A 19333-nucleotide genomic window follows, 5' to 3' on the forward strand; every position below is an offset into this window, starting at 1 on the left:
CATGTGTCTATCTCGTCTCCTTCTGGGTGTTGCAAACATGCACTAACTTATAATACCCTGTTCCACAGTGTGGCGCAGGGTATAAAAATATATATTTATAGCCCATTCGCATTACGTTCGAAATCTACTAAGATTGGATTTGAATTCCCTTTTTTATAAAGCAAATGACAATTGAAATCTAGTTAGAGTGGAGTTTAGAAATGTAATGTGAATGAGGTATTATTAAACAAATGTAGCTTCATTAACAACATTATCACATAGCAAATCGCCAAATCGCCAAATTTCCCTACCAGAGCTATGGTTTTTGGTAACCAGTTAGATTAAGGAGCAAGCTTGGGCCCTAGTGAGGGAGTCATACAAATTATATTCATCACACCACTGTGCATTGTAGTTGTAGCTTTATGCTGATGTATTTTTATAATTTGCATTTTTTTATTAATATTTTATTTTCCACTATATTATAATTAGAATTTAATTTAGTTTCTAAAAATTTGAATTTTTTAATTTTATTTTCTTAATTTATATTTTTTTCTTTTTTTTCCATTTTTCTTCAACTATTTATATTTTGATTTAATTCATCATTCGACTGGCATTATCAACAACAATAACAACGATTACAAAAACAAAACCCATCGACGGATTGCGATTCGATTCATTATAGAAATGCTAGTGACACTCTGCAAATACCACTGCCATTGCCATTGCCCAGGCGTAATTCCATTGATTTTTCTAAAGAATCTGCTAAGGAATCTGATGACCAACCATCTAAATTTGAGAATCAAGTATCTGATTTTACCTATAGAAGGTAGTATGAATACCAAAAAAAAAAAAATAAAACAAAACAAAACAAACAAAAAACAACATAAATATAAGATCAATATCTAAATTGAAAGAAAAAACACCCCAAGATTTATTGGAAATTTTATTGTTTTGGCGTAATTTGTATGCATGTTGTAAATTTTGTTTGACAACTCCTATTTTGGTTTTATTCTTTTATTTAAATAGAATTTAACTTTCAACTATTTCTATTGTTCTCTTTGTTTCAGATATACTGATAATGTCCATACCTTGGATAGGCGTAATCTTAGCGAAACAATTAAGGAATATACCACACAGCGATTACGTCAAGAGTGGGCTGAACATGAAGAAATATTTCAATTTGATGCAATTGAAAAAGATAAGGTAAAGATATTTCAACACACAAAATATTGCTTATTTATAATTTATATATCGGACTGCAGTCCAAGGAGTTTTGAAATTCGTGGAACCATAAACCATTCTTTAATTTCATAATGAGTCTTGGGACAGGGATTGCAATCAGTGGAATTTTAAAGATGAAAAAACAACGATTATAAACTTTCGTTTGATTAAAATTTCATTATTTTAAAGAAATTTGTCCTGACGAATTTTCACACAAAATATCAATGGTGATAGAACGACCTCAGTTTATTTGTATAATCATTAAAAGTGGGATCCATTGAAAGACGTCCGGGACATTTGGAAACTTCTGGCAAGAAGTCTCGAAATGAATCCCTTTTAAAATTACTTGAAGAGATAAGAATATAGGACAATCCAAAAATAATGCTACGGAGCTACTGAATCCTGGGTTTGCACTCTCACTATTATCACCATTTCCATTTAAACAGTTGAGGGACAGATTGATCGAAAGATCTCACAAAAAATATATTAAGAGTCTTACTTCAAATAAACTATTAATTAATTTTCTTTTTATATTTTTTGCCGATGTTCCTTTTAGGATTGGAGCAACAGTACACAGACTGAAGAAAAGCCCCTTGATGAAGCAGGTCAAAAACAGCAAACGGTTGACATACAACAGTCCATGGACACTACACTAACATCACAAAATTTGGAAGAGACAAAAATCAATGCACCATCCATAAGTGTTAGTCAACATCAGGAAATGCAATCATCGAATAGCATTAGCATTAAAGATGAATCGAAAAGCAAAAAGAAACGCCGCAAGAAGTCTCAAATGAAAAAGAAAAATGCTCAACGCAAAACATCATCAAGTAGTTCCCTAGGCAGTAGTACACCCGTTGAGGGTGCTGCGGGCAATGATGAGAACAACTCCACCAAACCTGGAGAAGATGCTGATACCAGCTCTTTATCGATCTCAAACAATACCAATAACTCATCCAATGATGAGGCCTCACCCAAGACGGGTGATCAAATATCGGCTCCATTGGTCACAGCTATGGCTGGCGATGAAAGCCTTATTTCGGAACAATGCAAAACATCACCAGTTACACCAAGCACTACAGGTCGCATGCACGATCTGGATATACATTTCTTTTCGGATACCGAAGTTACCTCATCGGGTGGTAATGGTCCATTGGGCATTGGTCGGGGTGCTGGACGTCCCTCAACGCCCATACAAAGTGATAGTGAATTGGAAATATCATTGCGTGAAAAAGAAACCGATAGTGATTTAATGACATCATCGGCCTCATGGAAATGGGGTGAATTACCTACACCCGAACCTAAAGCCGATCAAAGTGCTGAAAATCAAGCAGCCCAGGCTCAAGCTCAACGCAACTCTATGTTGAGCAATATGTTCAATTTCATGAAGAAAAATAATAAAATGCGCAAGCAAGGAACCGAAGGAGGTGGTGTATATTTATCTGATCTCGATACAGATACAATGGATCCCGAAATGTTGGCTATGTATTTCCCAGCAGCAGCCGCAGCAGCATCCTCCACATCAATATCCAAAGAAAATTCTCCAGCTATAGGAGCTCTGAATAGTAATGACGATGATCGTGAAAGTGGCAATGGAACCTCATTGCCACACTCACCCAGTTCGTTGGAAGGGCAAAAGAGTTTGGATTCAGATTATGAAGATGGCAAAATGCCAGATGGAAAGTAAGTTTTCTTTAGGAGATTAAATTGCATTTTTAATGTCACTGTTAGGATTTAAAATAAATTCCAAATGTGTTCTATAAACTGACATGAAAACGTCTATTGGCCAAATGACAAAGCTAACCATGCTCCAATTGACAAAGCTCCCCGAAACAACACAGGGGTTAAAATTGGAAATGAATTTATAAGACGTGTGAGTTTTTAATTTGAATTTCTAAATGGACAAAAAGGCCTCCAAAATTTCAATTTTCTATAGAAATAAAATGTTGACACAATTTTCTACAGATATGAAAATTTGAAAAAATTGTCTATAGAAATAAAATTTTGACAAAATTTTATATAGAAATAAAATTTTGGCAAAATTTGAAAACATGAAAACAAAAATTTTCTATATAATTAAAATTTTCACAAAAATTTTCAGTAGAAATAAAATGTTGACAAAATTTTCTATAGAAATAAAATTTTGACAAAATTTTCTATACACTGAAAAAAATATTGTCGTGAGGTCAAAGATTTCATGTCTTTAAAATACGAATACAAGTTTTGCTTAGCAAAGAAGACGCATTTCTCTAAAATAAAGTTATTTTCCTTGTCCAAAAGTCGATAAACTTTTCAATGAAGTCGTATAGTCCTCATAATTAAGTGATTTGACTTAAAAATGGATATCTTAACATGAAAGAAACAATTTATAGGCTAAGGTCAACTTGACTTTAATAATTCAGAAAAATTCTTTAAATTTAATGAAATTGTCTTTAAATTTGTTGTCTTTTTGCATCTTGACTACAAAGCAAAAAATCGTTCAAATATAGGAGATGTTTTTCAAAACTTTATTTTAAAGAAGTTTTTTACTTCAAACATAGCATAATTTCTACTGGAAGTCGAGTCCTAATTTGGAAAATAAAGTTGCCGTTAACTCGTTTTTAAAGGACTTTGATAGCATATGAAGAAAAAAAGCTGAGAAAGCGAAATATTAAAATTTGCTTCCTAGAAGCAAGTACACAAAACCTAAATTTAAAAGAGAATTGTGTCTTAAAAGTATCCTTACTTGTATTCTCCGCTTCTTTGGCTCGGAATCAATACCAAATTTTTTAAAGTAAAGACAAAATCTTTGGTACCGAGTATGCTTTTTTTTTACAGTGTAGAAATAAAATTTCACAAAATTTTTTATAAAAATACAATTTTATATAGAAATAAAATGTTGAAAAAATTGTCTATAGAAATAACATTTTGACAAAGTTTCTTATACAAATAAAATTTTAAAAAAATTTTCTATAGATATAAAATTTTGACAAAATTTTTATAGAAATAGAATTTTGACAAAATTTTCTATAGAAATAAAATTTTCACAAAATTTTCTATAGAAATAAAATTTTGATAAAATTTGAAAACACGAAAACGTATATTGGACAGAGCTAAAATTGGAAATTAATTTATAGGAAGTGTGAGTTTGTAATTTGAATTTCTAAATTGACAAAAGGCCTCTCGAACTTAGCGGTATTTCAATTCTATAGAAATAAAATTTTGACACATTTTTCTACAGATATGAAATTTTGACAACATTTTCTATAGAAATAAAATTTTGACAAAATTTTCTATAAAAATTAAATTTTCTATAGAATTAAAATTTTGACAACATTTTCTATAGAAATAACATTTTGACGATATAGAAATAACATTTTCACACATTTTTGTACAGATATAAAAGTTTGACAAAACTGTCTATAGAAATAAAATTTGGACAAAATTTCCTATAGAATTAAAATTTTGACAAAAATTTTCTGTAGAAATAAAATGTTGACAAAATTTTCTATAGAAATAAATTTTGAAAACATTTTCTATAGAAATAAAATTTTAACACAATTTTGTACAAAGATAAAATTTTGACAAAACTCTCTATAGAAATAAAATTTTGACACAATTTTGTACAAAAATAAAATTTTGACAAAACTCTCAACAGAAATAAAATCTTGACAAAATTTTCTGTAAAAATAAAATTTGGACAAAATTTCCCATAGAATTAAAATTTTGACAAAATTTTCTATAGAAATAAAATTTTGACAAAATTTTCTACAGAAACAAAATTTTGAAAACATTTTCTACAGAAATAAAATTTTAACAACATTTTCTATAGAAATAAAATTTTGACAAAACTCTATAGAAATAAAATCTTGACAAAATTTTCTGTAGAAATAAAATTTGGACAAAATTTTCTATAGAAATAAAATTTTGACAAAATTTTCTATAGAATTAAAATTTTAACAACATTTTCTATAGAAATAAAATTTTGACAGCATTTTCTATAGAAATAAAATTTTGACACAATTTTGTACAAAAATAAAATTTTGACAAAACTATCTAAATCTTGACAAAATTTTCTGTAGAAATAAAATTTGGACAAAATTTTCTATAGAAATAAAATTTGGACAAAATTTTCTATAGAAATAAAATTTGGACAAAATTTTCTATAGAAATGAAATTTGGACAAAATTCTTTACTATAAGGACAACACAACTTCATTGAAAAGTTTATGGACTTTTGCACAAAAAAAAAAACTTTTATGAAAGAAACGCGTATTCTAGGCTAAGCAAAATTCACATTCGTATTTTAAAGACATAAAATCTTTGGCCTCGCCACAATATTTTTTTCAGTGTGGCCTAGTTGTTTGTCTGTTTATATGAGATCGGAAATCCTGGCTCCTCTTTATTTAATTTTTAATGAATTTTTATTATTATAGTACGCTTATTAACAAAAATCCCTTTTTTCGTAGATACTTAGATTTCGTTGCCATGTCCTTGTGTGGTTTACACGAGAAAGGAGATCCTTCAGATGAAGAATTTGAACGCCATTCTATTAAATATAAAGATGTAAGTATATGTTATAAGATATGGTGATCTCATTTACCCAATTCATTATAACATTTGTCTTGTGATTTTCTTTACCCTTCATGTTGACTAATATGCGCAAAAAATCCTTTGCACTTTACTACTATAATCTCAGCATGCACGATTATTTCAATTTGCAAATTTTATTTATGCCAAATTAAATGCACCCAGCACTGCTTTCTTATAATTTGTTTGCTCTTTATTTTTGTTGTTATTTTCTGTTTCCTTGTCATCATTAAATTCAAATCTAATTTTCTGCTTTTCGTAAAAAAAAAAGCGAAAGTCGATTTTTTGGTACATAATGTTACTATCCCCTCTCATATAGTAAACATACATAAATTGATTTCTATAGATTCATAATTAAATATTACCGATACCCAGATTTGATTTTTTGACCTCATATCGGCTTGAGGCTCTTTCAATTCACATGAAATTAGGTAATAGAGCTCGACCAAGGAATCAGCTTCGGCAGTCCGAGAAGTTAGTATCCACCTTCCCACAACCACAACTATAACGACCCTTAATTCGATGTAGTAGGTTAGGTTAGGTATGGGAGCCACCGTGGTGCAATGGTTAGAATGCCCGCCTTTCATACACAAGGTCGTGGGTTCGATTCCTGCTTTGACCGAACATCAAAAAGTTTTTCAGCGGTGGATTATCCCACCTCTGTAATACTGGTGACTTTTCTGAGGGTTTCAAAGCTTCTCTAAGTGGTTTCACTGCAATGTGGAACGCCGTTCGGACTCGGCTATAAAAAGGAGGTCCGTTGTCATTGAGCTTAACATGGAATCGGGCAGCACTCAGTGATAAGAGAGAAGTTCACCAATGTGGTATCACATTGGACTGAATAGTCTAAGTGAGCCTGATACATCGGCCTGCCACCTAACCTAACCTAAGTTAGGTATAGTGGCAGCCCGATATTTCGGAATCGCTTAAACTATTCAGTCCACTTTGTGATACCACAGTGGTGAACTTCTTTCTTATCACTGAGTGCTTCCCGATTCCATGATTAGCTCAATGGCAATGGATCTCCTTTTTTAGAGCCGAGTCCGAACGTCGTTTCACATAGCAATGAAACCACTTATATAAGCTGTGAAACATTAAGAAGCGTCACCAGCATTACTGAGAGGGGAATCCACCGCTAAAAAAAAATTTAGAAGTTCGGTCGTAGTCGGGATTGAACCCACGATCCCTTCTAGCAAGGCGGGCATGCTAACCATTGCACCACGGTGGCTCGATATAGTAATTTTGACAAAATTTTCTATGGAAATAAAATTTTGAAAAAATTTTCTATAGAAATAAAATTTTGACAAAATTTTCTATAGAAATAAAATTTTGGCAAAATTGTCAATAGCAATAATATTGTGAAAAAATTTTCTATAAAAATAAAATTTTGACAAAATTTTCTATAGAAATAAAATTTTGACAAAATTATATTAGAATAAGATTTTTTTTGTTTGGAATTTTTTTTTTCAATTTTTTTGGCATGGTTTCTAAGGGTTTTCCTCTCATTAAGTACTTGGACGATGAGAAATTGAGAAATATTTAATAAAATCCTAATGGTAATTAATACTTACCAATTTTTTTTTCCATATTTTTTCTAAATTTAATTTTTCAAATTCACTTCCCTCTAAAAGAAATTTTTGTTTTGTTTTTCGTTTGCGTGCCTATAAAACTGTTTCCCATGAATTTCTTATGAGAGCAAAATGTTAACAATCAATATCGACACCTCACGAAATTTTCGTTAGCATATATGGTTACACATAGAGGTGTATACCTGGCTTAAACTCAAACTTATGGCAAATATTTGAATTGAAACAAGTTGCCTTTGAATGATATTTAAAATCATTTTGAATTCACATATTTCTTTCCGTTAGTTTTGTGGGGCTAAATCTATTTTTGTTTTGTTTTTTTGTTAAATATTCCTTTTGAGATTTTAGTAGTAAAGTATAAATCAATCATTATAAACAATTAATAAAAATTATTCAATGAGAAAAACAACAACAACAATTAATCTATTAACAATTAAACAAAATATTCTCTCCTATTATACATACCATACACAAACACTCTATCTCTTATTATGTGCATTCAATGATGTATCGTTAAAACGCTGGATCCAATTTGAAATGTGAAATCGTATAGGTGTGTGAAAATCCCAGTATCTTTTCATCGCCTAATTTAGTGGTCCGCCTTAATGGCAAGTACTACAGCTGGGCGGCTGCATGTCCAATTGTCATGACCATTATAACTTTCCAGAAGCCTTTGACTAATGTAAGTTTGTTATGAAGTCTTTGTATATAACGATTTTGTTTTTTTACACTACACATTCATATATCCCCAAACTCATACATACTCTATAAGGAAGAAATTAAAAAAACTGCTTTTTTGCACTAAATTCCCTATTTCAAAAAAAAAACTTTCGTTAGTTTTGTAAGAATTTTTTACGTCGCATAATGTATGGCTATTTTAAAATTATTTTTTAATTCCCTTTAAAAACAAGGATGCCATTGATCAATTAATGGTTAATGCTAAACAAGATGCCGTTGCTGCCGCTGATGCAGTCAATAAGGCTGATGCTGAAGGTGGCACTCCCACTGGTACTCAGAATCAAGCTAAACGTTCCTGGTGGTATTGGAGACGTTCACAAAATGCCAACCAAACTACCGCAACATCAACTAATCCAAAGACTGTTAAAATTGAAGATAAATCTGAAGACAAAGGTGAGTTTTAAATTCAAAACCAATTTTTGTGATTGAAGTAATTATCTTCTTCATTTTTGTTTCTTGCAGAAATTGATCAAACTGCAGTGGCCACAACCCAAACCACTCGTCCCAATTCCCCAGATTTGAGTGATCGCACTCTAAGTAAAACTGATTCCACTATGAATGCTGAAAATACTTCAGCTCTTATGGAGAATATGGAAGATCTATCACAGGCCTCATCAAAGAGTGAATCGACTATAGATAAGAATAAAAATGAACACTACAAGAAGTCACTACGTCTTAGTTCCGAGTCCATAGTAAGTATATCATAGATAGAGTAGATAGAATATAAGGTTAGGTTGGATATAGTAGCAGCCACGGTTGCCACTCATGCCAAAAACAATCTACCAAAATTTTAAGAAAATTTGTTAAAAAAAATCTACAAAATTAAAAAAAATCTTATTTTGAAGTTTTTGATCAAATTTTTGTGGTTAGTATGAAAAAAGTTTTTTTCAGTTTTATTATTTTATTATATTATATAATATGAAATATTTTTTGAATTGTAACTGTGTCGAATTTTTAAATGAACTTTGACAGTATGACCTAACACAAAAATTTAACATTTTAAAGATATTGAATTTTATTTCTATTGAAAATTTTGTCAATATTTTATTTCTATAGAAAAATTTGTCAAAATCTTATTTCTATAGAGAATTTTGTCAAAATTTTATTTTTATAGAAATTTTTGCCAAAATTTTATTTCAATAGAAATGTCTGCCAAAAGTTTTTTCTATCGAAAATTTTGTAAAAATTTTATTTCTATCGAAAATTTTGTCAATATTTTATTTCTATAGAAAATGTTGCCAAAATTTTATTTCTATAGAAAATGTTGTCAAAATTTTATTTCTATCGAAAATTTTGTCAAAATTTTATTTCAATAGAAATTTCTGCCAAACGTTTTTTCTATCGAAAATTTTGTCAAAATTTTATTTCTATATAAAATTTTGTCAATATTTTATTTCTATAGAAAATTTTGTCAAAATTTTATTACGTATTTTTGAGCATTGTTGACCTATTTTATGATTATTGTGTTTATTAATCTTGTTCGGCTTGAGGTCATAGAAACAATCGATTATTGATTTGTTTTAATATTTATTTCCAATATTTCGGTTACTGCCACTATTTTATGTAGATACAAAATCCCAGAATATGGTTAGTGGCACTAACCGAAATATTGGAAATAAATATTTAAAAAAATCAATAATCGACTGTGTCATGACCTCAAGCCGAACAAGATTAATAAACACAATAATCATAAAATAGGTCAACAATGCTCAAAACTACGTAATAAAATTTTGACAACATTTTCTATAGAAATAAAATGTTGACAAAATTTTATATAGAAATAAAATTTTGACAAAATTTTCGATAGAAAAAACTTTTGGCAGACATTTCGATTGAAATAAAATATTAACAAAATTTTCTATAGAAATAAAATTTTGACAACATTTTCTATAGAAATAAAATATTTACAAAATTTTCGATAGAAATAAAATTTTGACAAAATTTTCGATAGAAATAAAATTTCTATAGCAAATTTTGTCAAAATTGCATTTCTATAGAACATTTTGTCAAAATTGCATTTCTATAGAAAATTTTGTCAAAAATGTTTTTCTATAGAAAAATTTTTAAAAATTTTATTTCTATCGAAATAAAATTTTGTCAAAATTTACGATAGAAATAAAATTTTGGCAAAATTTTCTATAGAAATAAAATTTTGACAAAATTTTCGAAAAAATAAAATTTTGAAAAATTTTATTTCTATCGTAAATTTTGACAAAATTTTATTTCTATAGAATTTTTTTTTCCAAAATTTTCTATTTCTATAAAAAAATTTGTTTCTATAGAAATTTTTGCCAAAATTTTTATTTCTATAGAAAATTTTGTCAAAATTTTATTTCTATAGAAAATTTTGTCAAATTTTTATTTATATAGAAAATTTTGTCAACATTTTATTTCTATAGAGAATTTTGTCAAAATTTTATTTTTATCGAAAATTTTATTTTTATCGAAAATTTTGTAAACAATTTATTTCTATCAAAAAATTTTTCAAAATTTTATTTCTATAGAAATTTTTGCCAAAATTTTTATTTCTATAGAGAATTTTGTCAAAATTTTATTTCTATAGAAGATTGCATAGGCAGATTTGGCTATTTGATTTAAAGTTGAAAAAATCGATCTCAAATGTTGGAACAAATTACATTCAACTTTTTAAAAAGTTGTTAATTTATTTCTATTTATTATTTTATTTTATTCTTTTTTTACTCTTATCTCATCCTTAAACTAATTTCAATATTTCTTTTCTTTACAGAAAAAACTCAACCTTAAAGAAGGCATGAATGAAATTGAATTCAGTGTTACTACAGCCTATCAGGGTACAACACGTTGCAAATGCTACCTCTTCCGTTGGCGACACAGTGATAAGGTTGTTATATCCGATATTGATGGTACAATTACCAAATCGGATGTTTTGGGTCATCTATTGCCAATGGTTGGCAAGGATTGGGCACAATTGGGTGTGGCTCAACTATTCTCGAAAATTGAACAGAATGGCTATAAGCTATTGTATTTATCTGCTCGTGCCATTGGTCAATCAAGAGCTACACGTGAATATTTACGTTCCATACGTCAAGGTGATGTAAAGTTACCCGATGGACCATTATTATTGAATCCAACATCGTTGATATCGGCCTTCCATCGTGAAGTGATTGAACGCAAGCCGGAACAATTTAAAATTGCTTGCCTCTCGGATATTCGAGATTTGTTCCCCAACAAGGATCCATTCTATGCCGGCTATGGTAATCGCATAAATGTAAGTGCTTTTATTTGGTGAGGAAGTGTTATCGTAATGGCAATAACTCTATAGAACGCTAAAGTGTTACAATCAAAACGTTGCTATAGATTTTTATTAGATTTTATTATATTCGATCTTTCGATTTGATTTATTCTTTCTGATTAGCTAAAATTCTGATATTATTTAGACTCATTTGTTTGGACTAGAAACGAACACATGATTTTATTATGCGGATCCAAGCGCCGAATTATAATTTTACTCATCTAAGAAATTTTTGTACAATTGTGAAATCACTTCGTGAGGCCTCGGACCAAAATGTTGCGCTTTCATCAGTGTTCATCACCGATTTGGACAATATATCCCATAAATTTTATTACTTGAGTATTTACAAATAAAATTTCGTTCATAAATACATGGAGAGCGAATTCCATTTTCGCTTTTCGAGCATTTGGGTAGATGTTCACCTCTCTTATGGTTTAATATTTCGAAATCTTGATCTTATTGCAGCCCGTAACCTAGTATAACAAAAATTTTATATTTTTTACAATTTTTAAATTATTACCGATTTTCTGCAGCAGAGCGAATTGCTTTATTTTTGTTTTTATAAAAACTATTTTCTTGAGGAATTTTAATTCAAATTTGGGATTTTTGGGGACGAAAGCGTCACAATTTGGGGACAAGAGCCAGAAAAATACTGGCATTGTCTACAAGAAACCAAACAACAATCTAACCACTAGACTGGGGCTGGGGCTCAGAATGTTTCTACATTGAAGGATTTGATAATAAATTGAAGAAAAAACAACACAGTACTCTTAATTACTGACTTAAAGAAGTCACTCTCTCTGCCGAATGAGAATAGCATCGCCACTACTGAGACATATTTTGCAGGCTGCGTTTTCTCACAGGAGTTAGACAAGTTTGAGCGTCTCTAGGCCTAACGTAACGAGTAATTGGGGAAATTATTGTACGTATCGGCCAAGTAAGCTCAGATTTATTGCTCCAATTTATCCGACTTCAGTGAGTGCATGTAGCACGTAATTGCCGGGACTCTAGCATGAGTAAACCTTTAGCAAAAACCCACTGTGAGTGTGAATATTTACACTCACGGACATATGTAAGTGTGGTACTATTTTAGTAACACTCCAATATATTGTAGTTAATAACGCCTACCATCATAGATAAAGTCTGGTAAGCTAGCATTTCCTGTTGTATTCTTGCACGTCATGGCCTAGCAAACAACACAAAATTTTAAATGTTACCCATAGTATTTTCAAGTACCAAAAATAGCTCTATTCTATATTTGTGCTCTATTTTTTCTAATATCCTTAAAAGCTCATAAATACAAACATTTTGTTTGCTGTTATACCTTAATTTGAGAAAAATTCAGATACTTGAGCAAATTCAGGGAATATTCTTAATGTAAAAATTTAGGCCTATACACTGAAAAAAATATTGTCGTGAGATCAATGATTTCATGTCTTTAAAACACGAATGCAAATTTTGCTGAGCATAGAAGACGCATTTCTCTAATATAAAGTTTTTTTCCTTGTCCAAAAGTCGATAAACTTTTCGATGAAGTCGTATTGACCTTATAATTAAGTGATTTCACTTAAAAATGGGTATCATAACTTGAAAGAAAAAATGTTTGAGCTAAGGTCAACTTGACTTTAATAATTCAGAAAAATTATTTAAATTTAATGAAATTGTCTTTAAATTTGTTGTCTTTTTGCATCTTGACTACAAAGCAAAAAATCGTTCAAATATAGGACATGTTTTTCAATACTTTATTTTAAAGACGTTTTTTACTTGAAACATAGCATAATTTCTACTGGAAGTCGGGTCTTAATTTAGAAAATAAAGTTGTCGTTAACTCGTTTTTAAAGGACTTTGATAGCATATGAAGAAACAAAGCTGAAAAAGCGAAAAATTAAAATTTACTTCCTAGAAGCAAGTACACAAAACCCAAAATTTGAAAGAGAATTGTGTCTTAAAAGTATCCCTACTTGTATTATCCGCTTCTTTGGCTCGGAATCAATACCAACATTTTTAAAGTAAAGACAAAATCTTTGGAACCGGGCATGCTTTTTTTTGCAGTGTAACCTCTAGTTGCCAGTGCCCGTAAAAATAAGTTTATTATAATTTGTAATTATAATAAATTATGTAATTTTTATCGCTGTAGGAAATGCTTATCAAATTTCTTTCTATAATTTTTTTTTTCACAAATGTTATTTCCATAGTAAATGTTATTAATTTTTTTTTCTATAAAAAATTTTCTCAAAAATTTAACTTTATATTTTTTTGTATCTACACAGTCAATTTTATTTGGAACTTTCTCACTAAACTTTTATTTCTCAAAAATTATATTCCGATAGAAAAATTTGCTCATTTTATTTCGACAGTCCCTATATCATCTTCGGACAAATTATTGGGTAATAGAAAAATTTCTCAAAAATTTTATTTCTATAGAAAATTTTCTCAAAGATTTTATTTCAATAGAAAATTTTCTCAAAATTGTATTCCGATGGAAAAAATGTTACACTAAAACATGTTTTAGAGTAACAGAAAATTTTCTCAAAAATTTTATTTTGATAGAAAAGTTAGCTCATTTTATTTTGAAATGGCCTACACCGAAAAAAAGTGAACTGTTTTATAGGAAGAATGAACTACCTCGCACGAAAATTGAACTAAATTTTACTCCACATTTTGAGATTTCCACAAAGCGTTGTTAAAACCAGGAAATTTTAATGCCCTATTGTACTTTTTAACTGCAGTTCACGAAATTACATCATCTCATAGAAGAAAACATTAACTAAAAGTAAAGAAGAAAATCATTGGCGCCAAATCATGACCATTTTAACCATACAGTAGTTCATTCTTACTATTTTTGGGAATCGTACGAAAATCTTTTTTTGATTTAGTTCATATTAGGTTAGGTTAGGTGGCAGCCCGATGTATCAGGCTCACTTAGACTATTCTGTCCATGTGATAACACATTGGTGAACTTCTCTCTTATCACTGAGTGCTGCCCGATTCCATGTTAAGCTCAATGACAAGGGGCCTCCTATTTATAGCCGAGTCCGAACGGCCTTCCACATTGCAGTGAAACCACTTAGAGAAGCTTTGAAACCCTCAGAAATATCACCAGCATTACTGAGGTGGGATAATCCACCGCTGAAAAACTTTTTGGCGTTCGGTCGAAGCAGGAATCGAACCCACGACCTTCTGTATGCAAGGCGGGCATGCTAACCATTGCACCACGGTGGCACCCTTAGTTCATATTGAACTTACTTACATATTGAACTTATTTACATATTGAACTGACGTGTACGGTCATTGAACTTTATACTCATGTTTAGTTCATGAAATTTTTGAGACATACTTAAAAAAAGTAAGATTTCATTAAGCTGTGGAAAATTTCGATAAAAATAATAAAACTCAACTACAAGCAAATAATTTTTTTCCAATAAGAATAAGTCAAATTTAGCGTTAGTTTTTTTTTTTGTTTCGACCGAAATAGAACATGTTTTAGAACAATAGAAAATTTTCTCAAAAATTTTATTTCGATAGAAAATTTTCTCATATTTTTTTCAGTAGAAAAAATCTTAAAAATTTTATTTCTATAGAAAATGTTCTCAAAAATTATATTCCGATAGAAAAATTTTCTTATTTTATTTCGACAGGTCCTAGAGTAAATTTTTGTTTGATTCGGCTGAACTAAAACATGTTTTAGAATAACAGAAAATTTTCTCAAAAATTGTATTTTGATAGAAAAGTTTGCTGATGTTATTTTGAAATGTCCTATATCACCTTTTTTTTGTTTCGACCGAAATAGAAGATGTTTTAGAACAATAGAAAAATTTCTCAAAAATTTTATTTCGATAGAAAATTTTCTCACATTTGTTTTTTTCAGTAGAAAAAATCTCAAAAATTTTATTTCTATAGAAAATGTTCTCAAAAATTATATTCCGATAGAAAAATTTTCTTATTTTAGTTCGACAGGTCCTAGAGTAAATTTTTGTTTGATTCGGCTGAACTAAAACATGTTTCAGAGTAACAGAAAAAATCTAAAAAATTTTATTTTTATAGATAATTTTCTTAATATTTTGATAGAAAATTTGGCTCATTTTATTTTGAGTGACCCTATATAACCGTTTTTGTTTGCTTCGGCCGATCTAAGACATGTTTTAGAGAAATAGCAAAAAACAATAGAAAATTTTCTCAAAAATGTTATTTCGATAGAAAATTTTCTCACATTTTTTTCAGTAGAAAAAATCTTAAAAATTGTATTTCTATAGAAAATGTTCTCAAAAATTATATTCCGATAGAAAAATTTTCTTATTTTATTTCGACAGGTCCTAGAGTAAATTTTTGTTTGATTCGGCTGAACTAAAACATGTTTTAGAGTAACAGAAAAAATCTCAAAAATTTTATTTTTATAGATAATTTTCTTAAAAAATATATTTTGATAGAAAATTTGGCTCATTTTATTTTGAGTGACCCTATATAACCGTTTTTGTTTGCTTCGGCCGATCTAAGACATGTTTTAGAGAAATAGAAAAATTTCTCAAAAATTTTATAGTCATAGAAATTTTTTTCAAATATTTCTCAAAGATTTTATTCCAATAGAAAAATTTTCTCATTTTATTACGACAGCCCCTTTTTCGCCTTATTTGTTTTTTTTTTCGGCCAAACGAAAACATGTTTTAGAGTAATCAAGTTTTCAGACAATGTTTGGTATTTGAGAAAATTGCGACCGCTTTCCCTTTTTGGTTTTAGCTATTTCTAATAAATGCTGCTTTTAAATGATTCTCTGTAAATATCCAATCATAATCATATTTATTTTCCTTGCTTATTTTCTTTTGTTTTTTTTTTCTTTCTTCTTATAATAGGACGTCTGGGCTTACCGTGCCGTTGGTATTCCCATTAAACGTATTTTCACCATCAATACCAAAGGAGAATTAAAACATGAGTTGACCCAAACATTCCAATCCTCGTAAGTATTTTATTTAAAAAATAAAAGCTACAAAAAAAATTTCCCAAAAATTTCCAATCTATTGCTGTGTACTGCTACTATTATACCACATTCCATCATAAAATAAAAAAAATCTATACATACATCCACCATTTAACCATACGTAAGTTCACATGGTGTAATGTTTAATCTCTGTAAAAAAAAACAACAACAACAAAAATTAACATCACAGCAAATGCTAAAATATGGAATGAATGCCTATCCTTTTGTTCTTGACTAGTTTGTAAGTTTGTATTTGTAAACGTGGTGTATTGTGCAATTTTATTTGTATATGATGATCTTAAAACACACTCACATTTAAATCTCACCAAGGACAATAACCCAAGGACATAATGGTAGAGCTTATGTGAAGCACATCTCTCATTTATACTCAACACATAGACATTAACTTATTTATATAATTGGCTTAAAAAAAAAGAAGAAACAAACGAACAATCGAAAAAATAATAAAACGTAATCTAAAATTAATAAGAAAATTAACTGTTATTTAAAGTATTTTGTTGTAATACTACATTATATATTGTCGATTAATCGATTACAAAAGAAAAAAAAACATATTCAAGAAAATGAACATCATTTAGTTTTAGTAAGTTGCATATCGATCATGTATATTGTTTAAGTCTACTTGTCTAACTGTATTCAGAAATGATTAAGTGGTTCATGGAGAATTCTGGAGGTGAAAAAATTTTTATTGGCTTTATATACAATGCAATGAATGACATTTTAATTTAGGTTTATTAAAAAACTTGATACCTCATTTGTTATAAAATATTTGCTTTTAAAGCAAACCACCCAGCAATTGTCTCGAATATTTGCTTTTAAAGAAAATTTTTTGACATCAAAGGAAAATTTCGTTCGGCCAAAAAAATAGTTCTCAGAAATCGGAATTTTGCGGGCAAGTGGATTTGTCTATACACACACAACTTTTTTCTGATTCAATCACGAAATTAATTGATCCAAGTAATTTTTTAATTGAAATATCTTCAATCACCAAAATGATAGTATCAATCACAGTTTTAAATGGACATTAAAAAATACTTGATTAAAAATTAATTGATTTCATTAGCAAATTTCAATCATTTTTTTAATTGATTCAATTCAATTTAAAATTTAATTAATGCTGATTGAAAAAAAATCAATTAATGTTTTCATTAAAAACGTAACTATTTTCAATTACTCTCTTCACTGTCTTTCAATTGTTTTTAGTTCGATTAAAAAATTGATTGTTTGGAGTAAATTTTTAGTTAGAATTTAAAGAAAAAAACCATTACTTTATTTAACTGCCTTAGTCTACCAAATTTGATTAAATCATTAATTGTATCAATTAATTTTTTAATTGAAAATTTTAAAATTTTCAATCATTGACTTAATTATACCCTGCGCCACACTGTGGAACAGGGTATTATAAGTTAGTGCATATGTTTGCAACACCCAGAAGGAGACGAGATGGACACATGGTGTCTTTGGCAAAAATGCTCAGGGTGGGCTCTTGAGTCGATATAGCGATGTCCGTCTGTCCGTCTTTCCGTCTGTCCGTGAACACATTTTTATACCCTGCGCCACACTGTGGAACAGGGTATTATAAGTTAGTGCATATGTTTGCAACACCCAGAAGGAGGCGAGATAGACACTCTTGAGTCGATATGGCGATGTCCGTCTGTCCGTGAACACATTTCTGTAATCAAAGTCTAGGTCGCAGTTTTAGTCCAATCGACTTCAAATTTGGCACAAGTATGTGTTTTGGCTCATAATATATCCCTATTGATTTTGGAAGAAATCGGTTCAGATTTAGATATAGCTCCCATATATATTTTTCGCCCGATATGGACTAATACGGTCCCAGAAGCCAGAGTTTTACCCCAATTTGGTTGAAATTTTGCACAGGGAGTAGAATTAGCATTGTAGCTATGCGTGCCAAATTTGGTTTAAATCGGTTCAGATTTAGATATAGCTCCCATATATAGCTTTCGCCCGATTTACACTCATATGACCACAGAGGCCAATTTTTTGCTCCGATTTAGTTGAAATTTTGCACAGGGAGTAGAATTAGCATTGCAGCTATGCGTGCCAAATTTCGGTTCAATCGGTTCAGATTTAGATATAGCTCCCATATATATGTTTTTCTGATTTCGACAAAAATGGTCAAAATACCAATATTTTCCTTGTAAGATCGCCACTGCTTAGTCGAAAAGTCATAAAAATGACTCTAATTTTCCTAAACTTCTAATACATATATATATATATATCGAGCAGCACAAGTATGCGTTTTGGCTATTCTGCGCCAAAACACATACTTGTGCAAAATTTGACGTCAATTGGGCTATAACTGCGACCTAGACTTTGATTACAAAAATGTGTTCACGGACAGACGGACATCGATATATCGACTTAAGAGCCCACCCTGAGGATTTTTGCCAAAGACACCATGCGTCTATCTCGTAACCTTCTGGGTGTTGCAAACATATGCACTAACTTATAATACCCTGTTCCATAGTGTGGCGCAGGGTATAAAAAAGCTTAAAAAGCAAAAAATTAAAATTTGCTTCCTAGAAGCAAGTACACAAAACCCAAATTTAAAAGAAAATTGTGTCTTAAAAGTATCCTTACTTGTATTCTCCCCTTCTTTGGCTCGGAGCAATACAAAAATTTTAAAGTAAAGACAAAATCTTTTATTTTGAAACACTTGGTAATTTGAACTTTTTCTCTTGTCCCTTGAGTTTCAAATTATCGAGAGTCGACTGTATATCTTAAAAAGAGACCAAAAAATCGATAAATGAGATTTGTATCATTATTTTAAAATTTTCATTAGTTTATTTAGACATTATTGCAAAATGCAGAATTTTAAATAATTCCGTTATATTTTTAAGTAAAATATGAAAATATTGATTTATATTACATTTAATTTAATTGATCCACACGAATCTCCATGACCATAAACCATTATTATTTCTACTTATCGTGAATATGTAAAACAAAGTCA

At 29.7% G+C, this 19333-nt stretch overlaps 1 protein-coding gene across 8 annotated transcripts in view; it reads left to right on the forward strand.

Moving 5' to 3' along the window:
• The window catches only part of LOC142241126 (PDZ domain-containing protein GIPC3-like), a 167304-nt gene that overhangs the window by 136677 nt on the left and 11294 nt on the right, over nt 1–19333 (forward strand). For 6 of the 8 annotated variants that reach the window (XM_075312867.1, XM_075312865.1, XM_075312864.1 and 3 more), the window contains 9 exons: nt 662–805; nt 1047–1182; nt 1757–2883; nt 5648–5744; nt 7908–8036; nt 8266–8485; nt 8555–8784; nt 10839–11339; nt 16211–16314. In XM_075312867.1, coding sequence (XP_075168982.1) covers nt 662–805; nt 1047–1182; nt 1757–2883; nt 5648–5744; nt 7908–8036; nt 8266–8485; nt 8555–8784; nt 10839–11339; nt 16211–16314 — 2688 coding nt within the window. The remainder of the gene's footprint in view (nt 1–661; nt 806–1046; nt 1183–1756; nt 2884–5647; nt 5745–7907; nt 8037–8265; nt 8486–8554; nt 8785–10838; nt 11340–16210; nt 16315–19333) is intronic. The other 2 variants (XM_075312869.1, XM_075312870.1) reach the window with 2 other exon arrangements.

The sequence above is a fragment of the Haematobia irritans genome, chromosome 5 (assembly GCF_050003625.1).
Source record: "Haematobia irritans isolate KBUSLIRL chromosome 5, ASM5000362v1, whole genome shotgun sequence".
NCBI classification, from domain to species: Eukaryota; Metazoa; Arthropoda; class Insecta; order Diptera; family Muscidae; genus Haematobia; species Haematobia irritans.